Genomic DNA, 22,002 nt, shown 5'->3' with positions numbered 1-22,002 from the left:
GCTCTCGTGCTTGTGTTCAGTGAAAGATAAAGCAGACTTGAGCGCATGCAGGCCCGTCGTGCCGCATTGTGCTGTGTATTAATGACGCGCACTCAGATCGCTGTGATATGATTTCCAGAGAGAAATGCAATTTCCCCATCAGCCACAATCCCTCAACCACGTTAAGATGCGCATTCATACTGAGCTGCCAATTTCCTCCGGAGGACGGAACGGGTTCAGGCTACCGAATTACATGCGCAGTCCTGCCGTGAATCACTCATCACCACGGTAACCGGCGTTCACACCGATTCCCCGTCAGCATCCGCGGAGTCCAGTCCAATCCAATCCACAGGCTACCGGCGAGCAAAACACAGTAAGTTGTTATTCTCATTTCGTTGATAAATATTTGCTGTAATTGCTGGCGCGTTATTTGTTCATTAGATAGATGAGGTCGCGAGTAGGAAAAGCCTTAATTAAGACGCTCCGGAGCCTCGTTGCGGAAAATCTCGCTGTGAGAAATGCGTCGGCAAGTAATCGTGACTAATAGATTTAGTTAATTCATAATTATTTATTTGTTATGAGGAATGAATGGAGAGGCTTCACCATCTTGTAACTAAGTGGGATTGGACTATCCATTCCCTCTGATAGGCTGAATAGCGTTGTAATTTGCAACAGCCTACAGATAAAAAAAAAAAAAGGCGAAAACATGTGTATTTTAATTTGATTGTCCCTTTATAACCCAAGGCGACAGATTCTACAAAACAAATGAACGTTCCTCATCAGGTGGAACATGTATGAGGTTTCAGATCATAAAATAGGCTTCACAAAACGGCTAAAATGCTTCGGACCTTTCTGTATCACATAGAAAATATATCATCCCTTTTATCTGTTTTTATACCATATTTCTGTCCTCTGGTTGCTGGTTCTACAGTCTCTACATCTTGTCGCAGCATTCTTCAATGCAGCAAGTTCAGTTATGCATGACCAGTGAACCCTGAAGAACTTGAGAGGCACGGGCGCAAACAGAACTGCTTTTACCAATTCATAACAGCATGTATTCACCTTTTGGAAACTGTCTCTCCTGCCCCATTTGGTGATAATTAGAATTGGATGTTAATTGTGGTAATAAATAGGCTACAGCTGCACAATCATGCCATCATCCTAGGCTATTGCTATTCTTTTTACACTGGACGTAATTTCTGTAATGAAACATAAAGAAACAGCAGAATTATCCTATAAGCTGGAAAACTTCCCCCATACTGATATGACCCAGCTCCTCCATTTGCTGAACTTGTTCCCTGTCAGAGCGAGGGAACATGAGGTGACAGCAACACTCAGCTCATTTGTTAATCACAGATGCTGGATGATTCATCGTACCCACACTCCACTCCAACTGTGGGGATGAAAATGGTGGTCAGCAGCACAGATGACCACTTTAGCCGCCCACTCACGTAGCCACCAAGGACGCTGGATATGTAGCCTTGAGTGGTACGCTCCTATATCCTTGTCTTCACAAACGCTGCTCTTAAATTGCTTGTAAACTGAGAAATGTGAGCAGACAACTGATCCTGCATCAGTGGACGGGCTTACCGTATGGCTTCCTTTTTTTAGATAATTCAAATGGGATTATTTTTTAGAAGCATTCTTGACTGGATTGTATATATTATTGCTGTTGTCGGGTGAAAAATGCCCAAAACTTGCTTCAGGAAATAAGCTCAACAGCCTTATTTCTAGCTTGACAGCCATGCATTTTTCAGTTTAAGTATCCAGTGGTGTTTGAAAGTGTTTCATAAACCCAAGAGTTGTCAGATTTTCTCAACCCTTTCTCAACCCTTGGAAAAATCACCAATATTGGAGCTAGGAGGTTTTCACCCGAGCTAGGAGGTTTTCACCCGACAACGACAATATATTGTATGTCCACTGGCCTTTGTTACAGCATTTATCACAAGGAGCACTGCCTGTGCATCAGGGTCTAATAGGTCTTCCTCTGGAACATACAGCCCATAGATCTCTGCCTTCCTTGTGTGCATCATCATTGTGAGTCAGTGGTGTCAGTGGGCCTCCGGGGCCCTTGGATGGGGGAAGGTGTTGTGTTGCACTGTGTGAATGAGATAAGTGGCTCCTCACCTCTCGCTTCCACATTTAGATGATCTATTGATCGAGGAGGGAAAATGGCATCATTATCAGCGAAGACGCATTCGGCACTGTGGGGAGCATTGGTGGCATCAGCAAAGGCGGCGTGCTGTATTTACAATCCGATCGTATAAACACAGAAGATAAGAGTTTGTAAGAAGAGATGGAGCTGAGATATGGGAGATGAATCGTAAACAATAGGTTGTTATGAAACAACGCCTGCTGTAGACTGTGGGATTTGTCGAACAGACAGAAAATAGGCAGCCATATGAGGATGGTTACAGACACAAACCTGTAGGAGTCAGTCATAGGAGGCCATCTTAATTTACCCCCACAATAGGCTGCATAATAATAATTCCACGTGCCATAACCTTATTGAATTATTAATTTGGCAAATATGTACCTATACCAGAAATGTTGCACTATACTCAAACCTTATGTTTTCTTATTATGCATTTATGGTGTTTTGCTTGTTTGTAATTAACCAGAGTGAAGCTAAAGACACATTTCCTCAAGTATCAACAATATGTTTTCATTCTATTCTATTCTATTCTGTTATGTTCCGTTCTATTCTCTTCTGTTCTATTCTATTCTATTATCTATTCTATTCTGCCTTGTCCTGTCTTATCCTATCCTATCCTATCCTATCCTGTCCTGTTCCGTCCTATCCTATCCTGTCCTATCCTCACCATCATCATCATTAAGTATCAACAATATTTTGTATCATTCTATTCTATTCTATTCTATTCTATTCTATCCTGCCCTAGCCCATCCTGTTCTGTCCTGTCCTCATCATTATCATCACGCTGTCGTCTTCTCCTCCTTCCCTCCGGTCTCAGTCTGAAGTGTCCTCACAGCACCCGGGACACTCAGTTAGCGCTACAAGCAGCCGTCAGCAGCCGGGGTTACAAAGCACACAGTCTGAGTCAGCCCGACCTGAGCCGCCTTTCCCTGCTTTCAGATCTGTCGGGGCATTCTGCAGGCAGCCAGGCAGCCATGGTGAAGCTGGGCAGCAATCTGTCTGATAAGCTGGAGAAACAGCCGTCTGTGGACGACGGCTTTGATAACATCCCCCTCATCACGCCGCTGGAGGTCAACCAGCTGCAGCAGCCGTTCCCAGACAAGGTAAGCACGGCCTATTAAGTCTGCGCCTCTGCCTGTATGTGCCTACTTATGTTCTTTTTTTTTTGTTTTTTTTTTGTTTTTTTGTGTTGCACGACCACAACAAACCCTGCATTACAGCTGCCACAGACTGGGCCAACAGATTGCAACACGTGCTCAGCGCAGCTCGTCTCGCTACATAACACGTCTGGACAAACACCATTAAAATTCAAGTGGGCGTACTTACCTTCTCAGCGTAAAGCCCCGACAGCGAGACTGCGGTGTCTACCTTCACCTGAACTGTCATCCCAGGGAAACCTTGGCATCGGCCCACGCTATCTAAGTAGCTCTTTGAAAGCATATTAGAGGAAGAAAACCCTCAGAAACATATTGTGGTGGGATGATAAGCTCAGCGGCAGCCTCTGTTCCGCAGGCTGATTAGACGGTGGTGAAAACAACTTGTATTTCCCAAATGTTCTTTTCAGGTATTGCTAAAAAAAAACTGGTGGCTTTTACAAATGATGCTCATGTATTTTTCTGATGTTTAACAATGTATTTTCAATGGATCGGCTTTGTCCCTGGATCATAGAACATGTACTAAACATCGGCGACAACACGATCCATCAACTGCAGTGTAAAATCCAAAATATGGCAAATTAGGAGTTCTGAGCGTTTTCCAGGGAAGTCACAGTGACAATATATTCTTCTTGCTGCAGGTAATTGTGAAAACCACAACACAGTACCAGCTGCAGCAGAAGAAAAAGAACAAGCTGTACGTGCCAAACATCAGGAAGCTGAATATCAACTTCTACAGCGATGTTTCAGAGAAAGCCAAGGTACAAGAATCTGATGTCTGGTCTGGGAATCTGGTTAGGTTCTGATAGGAGCTCTTGTTGAAAAGGTGTGTGTGTGTGTGTGTCTGTGTGTGTGTGCGTGTGTGTTGTTTACCAGATCACAGGTCTGATCCTCATCACTTTGGCCTTCCTGACAAGCCTCCTCCTCCTACTCATGTACAAGGCCATGTGGTACGACCAGCTTACCTGCCCAGAGGGCTTCATTCTTAAGGTAGTCAGCACACACACACACACACACACAGTCCAAGTCATTAAAAACATTAGTTTGCATCTTGTTTTGCATTTTGTTTTTGGGTGTTATTTGAACTCATCTTCAATGTGAATTTTATCCTCGAGGTAAAAGAAGCGCACACAAACACATATATAGTCACTTGGGCACACACACACACACACCCACACACACACAAGCTCGCATACACACATACAAACACAGATGCACACACACACACACACACACACAGTCCAAGTCATTAAAAGCATTTGCTTGCATCTAACCATTTTGTTTTCGCTTGTTATTTGAACTCATGTTCAGTGTGAATTTTATCCTCGAGGTAAATGAAGCGCACACAAACACATATATAGTCACTCAGGCACACACACACACACACACACCTACACACACACACACACACCTACACACACGCACACAGACACACACAGGCACGCTTACACACAGAGTTCCACACACACACACACACACACACATGGATTTAAAGGATAAACAAAGGGAAAGAAAGAACATCTAAACATATTGACCATTGTTTCTGCTACATTGTCTTTCTGCAATGTAGCAGAAAGCAACAAAGGTGCCTTATATCTGGGACTTGCCCTCGGATAACACAGACTTCAGCTCACATTATCCAGTCCCAAGTAGTCTGTAAGACACCCACTCAAAGGGTACTTACACTGTCTACAATACACCTCATCTGGTGCTTTGTTTCTCGGCACATCCTCACATCAGAGACTTCAGAGGGATTCTCGGAGCACCGGAGCTGGAAACACAAACCCATTATCTCCCAGCGACACCTTGGAGGCATCGCGCACGGAGCCAGCACAGCCACGCATGTTAGTTAAAGGGCCTGTCTCGCAGAAGAAAAGAGAAATGAGAGAGCGGTAGAGAGGGAGAGAGGGGGCGAGAGAGACTGCTTTCTGGTCAGGCAGAGATTGGGACGCCCGCCTGTGAATCGGAGGGGTCTTTAATTAGGGCTGAGCGTGACTAAACTGTGATTAAAGGCTTAACAGTGAAGGGGGAATCGGGGGGGTGGAGGCAAGGAAGGGAATGGAGGAGGAAGGGAGGCGGGGGGGGGGGGGGACCTTCCGGCAAAGCTTTTGAAGTTTTTGCCGGTTACAGTTTGCTCTCAGCATTTTTTCCTGCTAATGCGTTGTTGGAGACATGAAAAGAGGAGTGAGAATGGAGAATGGAGGGTGGCGTCGTCTTGGTTTGGCACGTACACCGCCAAAGCTTTTGAGAGCCGGACCGCTCGCTGTGAGGGAAGGTCAGGTAGTGGATCTTCCTAAAGGGAACGCTCATTAGGCCAATGCGGCACAGGGGGCTCTTCCCCGGGGTTTTGGGGTTGACAGGATGGAAGTTGGGTTTGTTTCATTTCATTCCCCTCCGCCTTTCCCCCGTGCCATACGGCTTTCATCTGCTCATAATTTTGCTGCCTGGGCAAATTTTGGTTTCTAAATAGTGTGTGAGGGATGCTTTTGGAAGAGATGAAAGCTTGACCGAAACTGGCTCTGCAAGCCGCGGTGTATTGATGCTGTAAATCTTTGACTGTCCCTGTGCACCAGGCCAAGAAATGAACTTCTTGTTCTGATTTTTCGATGAATTTTGGTCCTTTTTGTGGGAAACTGAGCTATGAAATGATACTTTTGCATTGCATAGTGGCAAATAAACACATAGTGGTACAACAGTTTATGCCACTATGATTTTTTTAACTTCTTTCCCATTGCTGCAATGTTGCGGCAGGATGTGCCATTTTCCCTACTGTCACCAATCATCTTTCACCCCTCAATTCTTGAGGTTTTTTATGATATTGGTTGTTTTATTTTTGTTGGTGCAGTGGTTTATGCGAGATTGCCATTTTCTTCTACTGCTAGCTGTGTGGTGCCAACATTTTCTACTGCTTCAGGCTGCGTATTCAGTTGTTTTCTGGTCAAAAAAGGCCCATGATTTCTCACCCAGAATGCATTAGAAAAAACGGTCATAGGTGCCCACAAATGACCTAGGGTGGCCCACGGGGGACATTCATGCATGAGTATTTGACAACTCAACAAATAAGATGTGAACAGGTTGAAATGCAAAAAAGTTTACTCCTCATTTTCAGGGTTATTTTCTGGCCTCTTCATTTTTACACATTTTATGAACTTTCAAGGGCATTTCCACCCCGGGCCCTCGTTAATTTCTGACCCTGCTGTGCACAAACACACAACCTAACTTTACTGTGGACAGAGACCTCGATGCAAAACATCTCATGAGACACCAGTGTACATCATTGACATACTGATGCTTTAACCACTCCCTGTCCTCTAGGGCTTTACGCAAGCTATACAAGCAATATCAAAGTCCTTGATACACGCTCCAGTGATTCTGCAACTTGCACAATACCATACAATGTTACATAAAGCATGATGGACACTTTAGTTGTTTAATATCACAGTCATAAAGTCACAGTTGTTTAATCCCATGGTCATAAATTTCTCACAGCTTTCTTACAGCTTTTCCATCCATCGTGCTTCTGTCGTAACACATCAAACGTCTCCTCGAAGAGTTTATTAACCAGTATTAATAAAAAAACAATCATGAATGAATTTTAGCAACAAACATACATTCAGCGGTGACCCTGTGGGAGCAAGTGTGTTCTGTGTTGTAAATGTCAGAGCGATTTCCCATCTAAGGCTGAGACAAAATCCAGATCAACTCGAGCTCGTAAAAAAAAACGACTTGTGTTTGTCTTTCCATTTCGGCAGCAGAAGCACTGCACCCCAGCAGCTCTGGAGATGTACTACACAGAGCAGCAGCAGCAGCAGCAGCAGGAGGAGCCGGTCGGCCGTGGCAGCGCCAGCGCCGGCGCCGGGCTTTACGCCACCCTCAGTCACCTGAACCAGGTCAAGAGGACCGGGCCCGAGCTGCCGTCGCCATGGTTACCTGTCATCAGCGCTCTGAAGGAGGCTGAGATGGCCAAAAGAGGCAGCGAGCCACTCAAAGAAGTGGAAGAGGGAGAGGAATGAAGGGGGATGATGGAACGGGAATCCAGGGGTTAGGGGAGAAAATGCTGATGGGGGAGGTAGTTTTGTGTGTGTGTGTGTGTGTGTGTGTGTGTGTGTGTGTGTGTGTGTGTGTGTCTTATCTATGGATCTGCAAGAGGGAAATTAATCTTTTTGCCTGCCCCAGGACAGTCTCTCAGACCACTTGGCCACTCTGGTGCTCCAAAACAATTCAACACAAGTTCAGTAATATAATCCAATTACTTTCTGTTAATAGTTAATACGAGTTAATACCTAACTGTGGTAGTGTTTGTGTATGTGTGTGTGTGAGTGTGTGTGTATATATGTGTGTGTGTGTGTGTGCATGTGTGTGTGTGTACGTGGGGGGGATTTGACATGAGTTGTCGTGGTTAGAAGCCAGGAATGTTAGTTAAGTGTCGGAGAATGTGCCTGACTTTTGCAGTGTTATTGAGTCACGAGTAAACAAAGACTCTGCCATGTGCTATCTGTGTGTGTGTGTGTGTGTGTGTGTGTGTGTGTAGGTGCGAGCATGCATTCATGCGCACACATCAGTTGTGCGTATGTGTATGTGATGTGTGTACTTGTCTCGGTACTTGTCTGAGAAAGTAAGAGGTGAGAGGAGAGAAAGTGAGGCGAGAACTCACAGTGACAAGTGAAGATAACAAGATTTAACGAGATTTCTGCTAGTTTCTCTTCATCAGTCTGTGTTCCTATCTGGCTGTTCATGTAGTCAGAAGTGAATGTATGAAATCATCGGTGAATGTGCTCACAACTGAACCACATAGAACCGTAATAGTCCGTTTTCATTTTGTTTTAGATGAGTGATTCCAAATCTCAAATCTCTAAACTGCAAATTGCAGTACTGCATACATCCACAGTCAGAAGAGGCTGTTATTTGAAGTGCTGTATTACATTCACACTCAAAATGATTTGGATTGAATTACACAGCCGAGTGTGTGGGCTGTTTCAAAATAGACTCATACGGTTCTTTACCTGAAGACTTAAATTAGTGTTACACTGGGATGTGAGCTACCTACTAAAGGATAAAACTTGAAAGCTTTTAACTTCCAATTACAAAAAAAATATATAAAAATCTCATTGATGCTGTGTTTGTATGTGCAACCTGATTGTAAAAACTAGCCAATCATCCAGCTTTTCACTCAATTTTTGTTTTGGTCTATGTTGATGGAAGTGTTCTTAAAGCTCTTGTAAATGAACGTGTATGATATGATAATCAGGAGGGTAGTTTAGTTCTCATCAAATCATTATATGAATGTACTAAGTAGCAGCTCTAATCATGCAGCAGGTATAATTAGTGCTTAAAAATGTACTACCTAGAGGCTTCTATGGTCTTAACATTTTCCTATTTATTTACTATATTTAGCAGGCTATTTATCTGTAGTTTATTTGGTGTTTTTTGGATGGAAAAGCTGTGTTTTTATATTGTGCTATGTAAGTATGAAGAGTTTTATTCCAAAGCACCATACATTTATTTTTTTTTGACTGTAGTTCATCAGTCAGAAAGGAGGTTCCAGTTCCATTTTGTCAACCAAGATCAAAAATTACCCACAATCCTCTGAAAGCGATTGTAATTTGTTTCAATTTTGTGCCATCACTCATTTTGTGATTGACCGACCTTTTCTCTTTGTCTCCCTTGAAGAGTGTCACTCTTTTTCAAATGGCGGATATCTTATTTTGGAACAAAACTCTTCATACGATTAGGAAGAAGGTGAGATCACAGCACAGCTTGTCCCCCTGGGTTCAAGTGCCAAACGTTTATATCAGACCCATCTGCTCTGATGTCATTGATTGAACAGAAAATAAATGACTAAAGTGTTGAGTTCTCTCATTCATAATGGGCCTTGTTGATTTGGATTCATTACCCATAACGACCTGGATTAATGATTCGTAGAGATTCGTTGCAATTTTGGTGGTTGGATTTAACATAACATGAACCATTTGGTGGGTGTTTTTATCCAAAGTGCCTTGCAGTGAGTGCATATATTTTAATATGCATGGTCCTAGCAGGAATCAAAGTGACACTTCTACCCACTGAGCCACACAGCAGTAAGAGGTTTATGCATAAGCGTTTTGTGGAACATTTGCTATGAGTGACTGGTTCGAAAAAAAAAAAAAAAAGAAAATCTAATCCTAAATTACCACCAGAGAGAAAATGTAAAGCTCCTTTTTTACAGTCCATCGCTCAATGATGACCAGTATGCATAGAAGCATAGAATTCAAAATATGATTTCTTCCATCTCCTCAAACTTTAGTTTAGCAATTCAAAGCCAAGCCACATCCTCTCTCTCTCTCTCTCTCTCTCTCTCTCTCTCTCTCTTTCTCTCTCTCTCTCTCTCTCTCTCTCTCTCTCGGGTACACTGCTGTGAGCCTGTCTGCATCTCATTTACACTCACATATTTTCACACCATCGCTCTAAACCCAGGGATGTGTGGCTTTGCAGGGTGTGTGTGTGTGTGTGTGTGTGTGTGTGTGTGTGTGTGCGTGTGCATGTGCATGTTTGTGTGTGTATATGCATGTGGGTGTTATGAGTGTGAGGTTTGAATGTGTTTCTGCGTTGTGTACATGTGTTTTGTTGCCTTGTTATAAGTGTGTGTCTGTGTGCGATCACGTGTGTGTCTGTGTGTGTGTGTGTGTGTGTGTGTGTATGTACATTGTGTGTATACGTGTTTGCTGTGTGTCTGTGTGTCTATGTATGTCATGCCGTACATGCGTCTGCATGCTACAGTGTCTGTTAGGGTGTGTGTATATGTTGGAATGTGTCTTTGTGTGTCATGGCATGCGTGTGTGTGTGTGTGTGTATGTGCACACATGGATGTATGAGCCCGGGCTTAGCCACGCTTGTTAATTAAATCTACATTACGCCCCGTTTAGCCTTTGGGATTTTTTCTCCCCACTGTTACCGGGTGACATACTTTGGACGGCGTTGGCCTTGGGCATGGAACTAAATAAAGTGCTAAAAAGTATTTATTAGGGCATTTACAGACCCCATGCTTGGTCAAGGCATGGCGTGTTGTGCCAAGAAGGCTTAGATTCAGGGCCGGGGAAAATCACGTAAAATCACCCGAGTAGTCACGTAAAGGCCGCCAGCCCCCATTTTCCCCCTTTATAGCATCAACAGATCTCAACAGTAAAATAGCAGGTTGGCTTTTTAATTTGTCCTGACCGTTCGGAGTCCCCCGTCCCATAGCATTCCCCTGAAGATTGGGAGGGAGGCCGTGCCAAGAGTCATTTAGCCGTTAACATCCACCATAATCAAATTCCTCTGAGCCCTGATGTCACTCAAACCAAGGGAATGTTTGAGAAGAGGGGGGAGACTTTGAGGTGATGTAAGTGCTCTCTCTCTTCTCTCTCTCTCTTTCTCTCTCTCTCTCTCCCTCCCTCTCTTTCGCTGTGCATCTCAAGCTGATTAGACGGGAGGTGTTATGATGTAGCCCCTTCAAAAAAAAAAAAAAAAAAAGCTGTGTCAGCATTTCAGCAACATAAAACGGAGAACAGAAAAGAGCAGGCACGATGCAAAAAAAAAAAAAAAAAAAAAAAAAAAACGACGGAGAAGTGGATCAAGAAGGAAACGAGAGCGAAGAGGGAGGCGCAAGGTAAACAAACTAAAACAGAGAGAGAGAAAAGGAGAAACAGGACAGCGGAGAAATGAGAGAGCAGAAGAAAAGAAAAAAGGATGAAGGAGATAGAGAGAGAGAGAAAGAGAGAGAGAGAGAGCAGATGAGAGGCGGGCAGGCATGGGGGGGGGTAGGACATGAGGAGGCGGAGGCCAAGAGGCACGGTGGTGGTGGAGGGTGGGGGGGTGAGGGGGTGGAGTGGGGGGGGGGGTGAATCCGGGCTGACCCCTGTGTCTGTGTGTGTTGTTGTGTGTCTCAGTGGGTTTCCTCTGCCCTGGCGCCAGCTGGAAATGCCTCCACTAAGCAGAGGCAGTACACACATCATCCTCCATTCACCCCCATTCAGTCGCCTTTGATGAGAGTAACACTATACATGCCCACCGCGCCTCACAGATCCTATCAGGCCGCTGTTTAAAGGGGGGAGAGGGAGGGGAGGAGGGGCTGGAGGAGGAGGGGGGGTGAACCGATCATAACTTATCAACTGTTCGGACGCATTGTCATCTAGTTTCATTGCCCACGGAGCAACTAAAAGGGGTGGGGGTGGGGGTGGGGTGGGGTGGGGGGTACGACTGAGGAAGAGCAGACGTTTGTAATTGGAGTGATGTGAAATGAGTTGTTGTTGTTGCAGTCGGGGGCGGTTTTATGAGGCACACTGCCACCTAGGGGTCATCTCCCGCGGCTGCGGACAGGAATCTCTCCTCTCTGCTCCTCCTGAATCGACTTTGAACTTCAACCTGAAGCAGAAACAGTCCGGGCTGGAAGCGTCACTTCGATAAGCGGAGTTTAATCGGATTACGTTTTAACAGGCCCCTGAAAAAAGCCCCGGTAATTGGCGCGAAGGCATTTTAGCGTGTATTCTCACGCCGCTCTTCTTTTTACACGGGAATTATACCTTGTTGACAATAGGTAGCTCCAATAGCAGCTGTGGGATTAGACACAGTTGCTCTTTAAAAGTTGCAATAAGATCCTCAAGATGGCCTTTTTAAAATGACTCAACAGCCATGAAATTAGTCATTAGTTTGTTATCCTGCCGCGATGTTGCCCTCATGCAACGAAAAAAAACCCTCGCCAGTAAACAATTATCCGAGCGAGAGAGCTAGGTAGGCCCAAAGCTGCGGGCCAGACATGCCGTGAGGGAGGAAAACAAACCGCTGCTGCGCTTTGCTTTGCTTTAGTTTGCTTTGTTCTGTCCATTACGGAGCCGAAATATTGTCATTACTCATAGACCAAATCATTTTATGACATCCTGCAATTAAACTTTAAGCTAATAGGTTAATGAGACAAATGGAGGTTGAATGCTGGGAGTTGGTTTCTATTAGCGATGGGAGTGCAGGGAACAGTGGATGGAATACTGTTGCACGCTCTGCACACACACACACACACACATTGCAAATTCTCTCTCTCTCTCTCTCTCTCTCTCTCTCTCTCTCTCTCTCTCTCTCACACACACTTTCTTTCACACACAAACACATAAATGCACACACATACAGCAAAATGTCCCTTTCCCTCTTTGTCTCTCTCTCTCTCTCTCTCTCTCTCTCTCTCTCTCTCTCGCATACACACACACACACACACACACACACACACACACACACATTCTCTACCTCACTCTCTTTCTTTCTCTCTCTCACACACTTTCCTTCACACACACACAAACACACAATACATGCATACAAATTCTCCCTTTCCCTCTTCCTCTCTCTCTCTCTCTCTCTCACTCACTCACTCATTCACTCACACACACACACACACACGCACACACGCACACACACATACACGGACATGCAAATACAAACAGAGAGAACAGGCTGATTTGATTTAGATTTTGCGGTCCCCGCCCGGCGAAGCCTCAGACAGGCAGAGAGGGCTTGAGCGGAGTGAACTCCAGTTCAGCTGCGCCAGGCTGCGTCTGTTAAGCTTCAAGTTGAAACCATCCAAATTGGGTTTAATCTGTGTTTTGCTTTGCCAATTATCGACCCGCAGAGCTGCATGGCAAATGGGGATGAATGGGCTTTAGATGGGCTTGGTTGAGAGGAAGGTCACAGTGTGATTAATGGTGATCTATTGAATCCATGACTCGGCCAGCTAAGCTGTAATACGGGATGAATTACCGGCCAACGCACATCTGCGGAGAAAATGTAAAGCATGATGCAGCAGAAAAGCAATATGGGCTACGGATACTCAAAGATCTTTAGGTGATGACTAACCAAGCAAACTTAAATGTCAAACTATTACGATAAACAATGGGAATTTACCACATAGAGGACAGATCACGTTTTTTTTTCGTTTTATTCAAATGGTTTCTAAATGTATCCAGATGAGACGTCTGGTTCCTGTGTCAACAAAGTCTGATCCAGTCAGGCGATACCAGGGCCTTGTTATCAGTAGTTTAGTGTGTAGGGAGATGAGTATACTGTGACCCCTTCCATTAAAAATCACTGGTAATTATGTAGTGATCACATCCTATCAGAAGAAGCAGAAGAACAGGATGACGTCCTGTTGCTACAACTTGGAGGCGTTCACGTGTTTAACTCCCTGGAACGCCCACATCCAAAATGATTTCTATTAAAGAATTTAAAATCAACCATAAACGAATTGCAGCAGACATTACTCACTTTTTCTAACTGGAGTTGATTCCATTAATGTGAATATAACTGACCATTTTGATTTTTATTATGTTGGGACTGCCGACATCAGTGGATTTGCTGGAGTGTTGACACGCTTCCACAAGCGGGATGCCAAGTGGGAGATATGGCAGCCCACGACAAATCCATGATGTGATGTGAATGCTTTTTTTCCCCAGTCGACAGCTCGTATTTACGGTAATTCCGGCATGACTTGAACGCAGCATTAGGCTGACAGGTGGGTATACTCTCACTATGCCCAATTACAGTTGTGGTTATAGTCTATCTAGGCCTAATTCAATACACCACTGCTCTACATCCTCATTATCATGCAGGACCTCTGTTAGCAGACCAAGACACAGATTTTTCCAGGATTTTCCAGGATTGCAGCTTCTGACAGATTCCGTAATATCCCGACTTTAGGCCCACTTACCCAGCGAGACGCCTGCGCCTCGGAGAGTCCCACTGAGACTCAGTTAAAGCTGACACAGAGCCGCTCGGTAGCAGCACCGACTCCAACTGAACAGGAGACTTCAGCCTTTCTGTTATTGGGGAACTAGAGTTTCACCACTGGATCGTCTCGCTACCCAAAGACGATGAACCCTGTGTATATCATGCAAAATGATCCATCCTTTAAAAGGGGAATCAAAATGTCAGTATGGATTTGAAGTTTGTATTCCCAGGTGTACGATTCTGGTTATGGGGTGTAGCGTGGAAGAATGGATGCACAGTAGTTGAATTTGGGACAAGAGAGTGCAGTGAATTGCATAGCATGCCGTCAAGTAAGAAGCGGATTGATATTTATGAGTGTATCTCTGGAGCAGGATTCTTGGCAATATACCAGGCCGGTTATAAGAATCAAGAATCCCCCCATAACCTCACCATAAATATCTTTGCAAAAAAAAAAAAAAAAAGATGTCATGTCATCCGCCCGTTGCCTCACAGTGGCCTAATTCTTGACATGTTTTCACCCCTCACTTCATTTGACAGCGGTCACAACTGGAGAGAAAAAAAGATACACTTTAAACAAAAAACAATAAAATTGGAAATGATGATGAACAACTGTCAACAAATAATGACAGTCACCATTAAACTCCGAAGCGACCCTCTTGCCGCAAGCTTTTCTCGAGGGGGAAGAGGGAAGCCAAGAATAAATTGTCTGTCTGTAGTCATTTGAATGCAACATTTAGCTGTGATTTATGTGAAGGCAGAAAAGCATTATGAGAAAACATTTTCCAAGTGCAACAGCTTGCAGCAATTTACATTATATGGGGGGAAAACCGCTGAAACAAATATTTGACTGGCCTCCATAATGAAATGGATATATTTATACACATCGAATTGAGTCAAAGGCCTTGTAACGAATGCATGGCTTCACCAAAGGACCTTTCTGTGTTCTTGCAGTAAACATTTTACTGATGCTACAGGGGCTTGGAATGAAAGTTATTAGAGCCATAATTCTCCCAGCGGGCCAAGAGATATAGAGATAATCCACATGAAGGGAGGGAAGATACACTAGAGGAAAATCAACATTGTGTTTGTATTAGTGGCCCTGACAGTAGGGGGATTCAATGATTTACCAATTAGACTTTAATTAGTTACAGTTAAAATAAGTAAAGCTGAAATGGATTTTCCTTCACTGCTCTTTTTACTGTGTTGATTGTGTTACCCTTTAACCTCCAGCGCTGGCACATATTTTCTTTTTTCCAGAAATCAATAAGGAGCTCGCTGTGAAATCCAAACCATGAAAATAGATTTGCTGCATATTTCCCCAGAGCGACCTCGCTGATAGAACCGATATCCATATGAAAAATTTCAGACTGAAGCGAGATATCCACCCATTAAACACAGAATTGACACTCTCTCTTACACAATTATTGCTAGGATTAAAGTGAAGCACATTAGGGATTACTATTAAAGTTACATTAAGGCCTTTGCTTACTAAACAGCTTTTTGTGGGTAGAATTATCTTTGTTTTTGAACTATAGACTGATGATTTTTTTCTTCAAAATGGATGTACAACTTTCTGAAATATGTCCTTTAATTTGCTGTACAGTATAATGCAGAATGAATGGACCCCCCACCCCAACACACACACACACACGCCCACACACACACAAGCATGAGGAACATACTAAATACTTTTTTGTAGGTGTAATTATTGATTTTAACTATAGGCTGACAAGCTTTTTCAAAATGTATGTATAATTTTGTGACATAAATCCTTAATTTCTAAGACTTGTACAGTATAGAATGCAGAATGAATAGACCCCCCACCCCAACACACACACACACACACACACACACACCCAAGCATGAGGAACTCCAGCACCACGCACACTTTCTGTACAGGAGACGGGACACGACTGCAACACCCTAATTAATATGTCACAGAGAAAATATTTTAATGGCTTACAAATGGGGGTGACTGCACCCATAAGACTGCATTCTGCCCTGTGCCATTTATTTACAGTGAGGCTGAGACTTACTGGCATGAGGCAGCGCATACAGCAAATTCTTAGACATCTAAATTAGAGGGGGCCCACAGTGTCGTGGCTGCAGATACATGTGTGTAACCCCTGTGGTCTCCTGTCCCCCCTCCTTCAAATTTGCGTCTTTCCTAATCAATGCCAAATGGAGCTTTTTTTTTTTTTTTTTTTTCCTTCCCAGCTTGGCGATAGAGAGCGAGAGAGGAAGGAAGTCATTGTATTCAATGAGAGCCTTCCATTTTTATTTTTTACAGCCGCGTCACATTCTACCCCACATACACACACACACACATACACACACACACACACACAGCAACTCTTACAATTACCAACGCTTTCATGTGTCCCAGTCAGCGGTCGGTGGGGGAAGGAGGGCCAATTGCTTATAATTAAGAGGTATTTGTTTGGGAGCTGCAGGGTGCTAAATTCTTCACGCACATGGCACTTTTCTGTCATATGAGCAGTACTGTATGATGAAATCTCCACTGCAGAACGCGCTACAAACACATTACTCAAGATGTTACCCGGGATAAACCCAGCATTTTCTTACGAGATATTGATTTATGATTCTCAATAAAAATGAGAAGGTGTTATGCATGTGTTTGTCCATCACGAGGGAAACAATTTTTCCTCAGCTGTCAGCTGTAAAGCCGGTTCAAAAGGATCTGAAAAGCCTTTGCTGCACTTTTAATCTCATTTACACCTAATGCCACAGTAAAAGAATCCCACACTTCACCCCGCATATGCTAGTGATTATTAATTAGCGTTTTGCCTGCATTTAGGTAATAACCAGAGAGAGAACCAGTAAAAAATTTAAGCCCTTATACCCAAGGCAAAGGCGTACAATTAAAGTTTACTATGTGTTTGTTTTTCAATAGGTTTTTTACTTTTGGCTGATGCAACAACCTGGCAGACTGGGAGTCGGAGCAGTTTTAATTCCCCCTGCAAGATAAACAAAGCTGCAGAGAGTCTGAGTCAAGGAAAACACACTCAGCATGGTGGCAAGGTTGAGGGACAGTGTCACCACACACATCCCTCTCAATGCGTCTGTGTGGGAAAAACTTGTGCGGTCAAGGAAACTCCTCAAGGTGAGCAGGAGGAGGGAACAATTGTGAAAAAAAAAAGTATGTTGAGGAGAGCCAGTCAGTTCATTCCTCCCAAACTTGGAACACCTCAGCAGCTCATATTTTGCGAGTTCAGGGAAGAAAATGGCAAAACTAAAGGCAGGGACAGGAATAAGAGGCGTCAAATATAAAAATGTCTTGATCCTATCTGTCATACAGTGAAAACAAATTGAGAGGTTTGCTTGAAAAAAGGAGTTATCCACCATTTGAAAAAGTAAAATTTACTCTTACAAATTAAAGTTAAAACAAAATATTGCACTTTTAACTGGATCATAGGTAACTTCGGTCCTGGGTTGACTTGACTGATAATACTTTTACAGACTGAACTCTATATTTTTTTTATATCTTTTGTATATATAGAGTTTTTTGCCATAGATCTCATTGAATTAAAATTTTGCATGTACTATAGCTTTCATACCTTGGATAATAGAAATTAGTTTTAAATTTAGTATGCCACAGAAAATTGACAATCAGTGTAACCTGTTGATTCAGTTTTTCATGAATCAAAACTCATTTTGGTCTCACACACACACACACACACACACACACACACACACACAACCTTCATGTAGGAGCTTTTTTCTAAATGAGGTCCCAGTAATGTTCAGAGGAGCGTCGCACTGAAACACTGAAGCTATTGCTCTGACAGGACAAACAGGGGTCAGTTCTTCTCTCCTCAGCTCCGGGGGCAGCAGAGTCATTCAGCCTGACAGACAGAGAAGAGGGCTAATTATACACTGAGACACACACACACACACACACACACACACACACACACACTGCAGTCCGACACACTCACACACGCAAAGGGACGAGCATGGACAAAAACAAGGAGGATCGACTTAATATCTCCACTAGTTGATGTCAAGAAAGCCCCAATCACTCTTTATCTCCCTCTCCCTCGCTCCTCTTCTCCCTTCTTCCTGCCCTCCCTTCCTGTGCTAGGCCCTATTGTGTGTGTATGTGTGTGTGTGTGTGTGCGTGTGTGTGTGTGTGTGTGTGTGATGGTATAACTGCCACAGCACTGTCATTTGGCCCTGCTGACACGGCAGAAAACCGTCTGGGTCACAGAGTCAGCTGGCACCAGAGCTAATGGGCCAGGCCTGTGTGTGTGTGTGTGTGTGTGTGTGTGGGTGTGTGTGTGTGTGTGTGTGTGGGTGTGTATGTAGGTGAATGTGGATACACAATAATGGTTTTGTGTGTGTGCGTGCATATATTCGTATGTGAGTGTGCATGCAGATACACACTAATTGGCGTGTGTGTTCATTTACGTGTGTGTGTCTGTTTTGTGTGTATGTGTGTGGGCAAGTTTTGTGTTTGTGTGTTTATGTCTGCGTATGTGTCTATGTGTATATGTGCATGCAGATACACATTAATTGGTGTGTGTGTGTGTGTGTGTGTGTGCGTTTGCACGTGTGTGTGTGTGTGTGTGTGTGTGTGTATGTATGTGTGTGAATGCGTGTGTGAATGTGGATATACACTAATGGTTTTGTGTGTGTGTGTGTGTGCATTTGTTTGAGTTTGTGACTGTGTCTGCATGTGTGTTTGTGTGTGTGTGTGTGTGCATGCAGAGACACAGTAATTGGCGTGTGTGTGTGTGTGTGTGTGTGTGTGTGTGTTTCCCTGCATGGCCCCCAGCCCTGCTCTGTCCACAATGAGCCTCGCTCTGAAACGTGGAGCCGTGTGATGACAGGCCGATCGGCGGGGGACAATGTGCTGTAATTTGTGAGGGGCCTCGCCGCGAGGGGAATGATGGGTAATTAAGAGGAAGACAGTGAGAGACGCGGCGGGGCTCGGTGACAGGCGTCACGCCATTGGCTGCGTGTTCCGGCAAACCGACGAAACCCTTCTCTGGTTCTCCCTGACTGGCTGGTCCTCGCTCGCTCACTCGCTCTCTCTCTCTCTCTCTCTCTTACACACACACACACACACACACACACACACACCCTCTCTCTTTTTCTCCTGTCTCGGATTCTCCCTCTCTGTTTATGTGTCTCTTTTTCACTCTCTCTCTCTCTCTCTCTCCCTCTCCCTCTCTCTCTCACTGACATACACACCCTCTCTCTCTCTATTGTTGTTCCTCCTTCTCTGTCTCTCGCTCTCTTTCACACACACACATACACTCACTCTATTTCTATCTCCCGCTGCTCTGTCTCTCTCCAAATAATACAAAAATAAATAAAAAATAACATTGAAAATAAAAAATAAAAATGATTAGTGCTCTCGCTCTCTCTCTCTCTCGCTTTCCTTCTCCATCTATCTCTCCCTCTCTCTCTCTCACTGACATACACACCCTCTCTCTCTCTGTTGTTGTTCCTCCTTCTCTGTCTCTCTCTCTCTCTCTTTCACACACACATACACTCACTCTCTTTCTATCTCCCTCTGCTCTGTCTCTCTCTCCAAATAATACAAAAATAAATAAAAATAACATTGAAAATTAAAAATGATTAGTGCTCTCTCTCTCTCACTCATTCACACACATATGCACACACACTTTCTATCTCTGCTTCTCTCTCTCTCTCTCTCTCTCGCTCTCTCTCTCTCTCTCTCTCCCTCAGTCATAAACTCAGGTCTTTATGGGAACCTGAAGGGCTCACATGCTGGAGAATGAGTCTGTCTGTCCGGTTAGAGACAGGACGAGGCTCTCATGTGTTACATATCCAGTGATAAATGAAAGGCCCTGAGCTCCCTGTGCTGTCAGACTAATGAGAAATACACTTCAGCTTCTTGACGTATCTCCCATCTCTGTAGAAGCTGAGCATCACTCACCACTGTTATGTTGCTAACGATTACCGTCTGCTAGATGGCAATAGGTAACACCTGTGTGTGAGGAAAGTGTTGGATCTGTGAAATGCATATATATGAGCTGATATGTGAATACATTGGACATTGGCATGTTTCTTGAAATATATGAAAGTGTCTCGCCTGTTCTTAAAGGAAAAATCCACCATCAGAAAGCAGTAGATATCATCAAGTACACCTAGATAAAGTTTGTATTTACATTTTTGGTGTACCCACTTTCCCTCAACCTACCTACTTCTACTTAAGTCATTTCCTACACTTCCCAGAGTGCCTTTCAACAACACCCAGAGAACTTGCCTGAACTTGTATTTTCAGTTTTATGCGTAGGTGGAGAGGACAGTGATAGCATAGTAAGAGCAAGAGATCCTTCTGCTCTTAAACTCAATTGTAGCTTTGCTGTAAATGTCGTGACATGACGTCACATTGTCTACGTTTTTTCCAATTATCCACAGAAATAAGAAAAATACACCATCAAACCGCAAAATGGACCCAGAAATACAAGGCACATCACCAATAGCTGTGTTTTAACAAGGTTAAAGTTTTAGGGTGGATTTAAAAGCAAAACACAAATACAAAAGGTTTTTACATATCATATTTTTTATTCTTTTGCCTAAAAGCATTTCCACAGTATCTCACAAGAACACAGCCTTTCATAAATAGGCTGCGGTTGAAATCCAATACACATGAAAAGAGGCGTTTACCGGAAAATCTCAAACATTTTCTCTTTCTTATGCTTTTTCTTTTTCCTCTCAGAACCTTTTCATCTTAAGTCGAGTTTTCACCGCATTACCGCGGGGACCTGAACCACAGGACCAAATCCTCAAGGTATACAGCGTTTAGCCTGAGTTCCCACAGACTTCAAACCCATATCAGCCCGTGTCTGCACATCTCTCCCTTACATCTCCCTCGCAGTCTGTAAATCACCGAACCTTACTCCCGGGCCCATTAAATAAACGTGCTGGAGTCGCTGACTAATTGATAGCGTTACAATCTGAACTGTTTCATAGCGGCACTAAATTGAAAACACCGGGGGAGGAAAGACAGGGGGATGTCGGCAGTAAAAGAGAGAGAGAGGGGGAGGAAAAGGCTCCTGAGGAGAGAGACAGGGGACTGGGGGAGGATTTGAAGATAGAGATAGGAGGAGAGAGAGAAAGAGAGAGAGAGAGGGAGTCAGGAGGATGCCGATAGGAGAGAGGGAAGAAGTTCAAGGAGAAAGACTGAAGAAAGGAGGAGGAGGAGGAAAGGGGGGGGTCATCGGCAAAGATAGAGAGTAAAGGCTTCTGGGGAGGAGGTTTAGAGGAGATAGAGGGAGGGAGGGAGAGAGAGAGAGAGAGAGAGAGACGGCTGGATGGGGAGGAGGAGGGAGGGGGGGGGGGGTTGTCTTTGATCTCAGTGCATGTCTGCCATGCTGTTTTCCTTCAAGGCTTCCTGGTAAGTTTCAGTAGACACCAGCGGGCCCACTCTCGGGGATAGGGACGCTAATGGATCACTTAAAGGGGCCTATTCTTTACGGCCGGGCTAAGTGTTATCATGTGGGGTTAAAGACGCTGACCACGGAGCGCGCTCCTGCCAGATAGCCGCTCCTCTGGGGGATTACAGTAGGCCCTCTCTGCCGAAGGAAAGCGACTGCTGAGGGAAAGTTGTTTTCCTTCCTATTGTTTGTTGTGTTTTGCTTCATTTATCTCACTTAGATCTACTCCCCTCCTTTCTCTTGTTCCCTCCCTCCCTCTCCCTCCCTCTCTCTCTCTCTCTCTGTGTTTCTCTCCCTCTCTCTCGCCCGCAACACGTAGGGGAATACCTTTCCAAAGTTCCCAGATTGCTGTTTGAAACTATTTGTCAGTTGCGCAGGACAGAAAGTTTGACGATGGATTCCAGAGGTGGAGGTGACCCCTTTCATACAGCGGTTTATCCATGGGACCTGTCAGAGCCCACTGCTTCAAATGCAGAGCAGGGCCCGTCAGATAAGGATCACAAAGACAGAGACATGCCTCCTAAAGTGATTCTTCTCCGCCAGTGTTTTTGTTTAAGCA

The 22,002-nt window shown here is 44.2% G+C and overlaps 1 protein-coding gene across 1 annotated transcript; it reads left to right on the top strand.

Annotated features, from left to right (window-relative positions):
- The first annotated feature begins 3,108 nt into the window (after positions 1-3,108).
- On the top strand, positions 3,109-7,301 carry caly (calcyon neuron-specific vesicular protein). The gene is made up of 4 exons (XM_071517017.1): positions 3,109-3,237; positions 3,930-4,049; positions 4,165-4,278; positions 7,041-7,301. The coding sequence occupies exons 1-4, from the start codon at positions 3,109-3,111 to the stop codon at positions 7,299-7,301; spliced, it is 624 nt and encodes a 207-aa protein (XP_071373118.1).
- Positions 7,302-22,002: the final 14,701 nt, after the last annotated feature.

The sequence above is a fragment of the Centroberyx affinis genome, unplaced genomic scaffold, assembly GCF_046629955.1.
Source record: "Centroberyx affinis isolate AG114_WGS23_722 - 3 ecotype Tasmania unplaced genomic scaffold, CSIRO-AGI_Caff_v1 ptg000447l_1, whole genome shotgun sequence".
NCBI classification, from domain to species: Eukaryota; Metazoa; Chordata; class Actinopteri; order Beryciformes; family Berycidae; genus Centroberyx; species Centroberyx affinis.
Note: the sequence above shows the minus strand (reverse complement) of the source record. Positions and strands in the feature narration are given on the sequence as shown.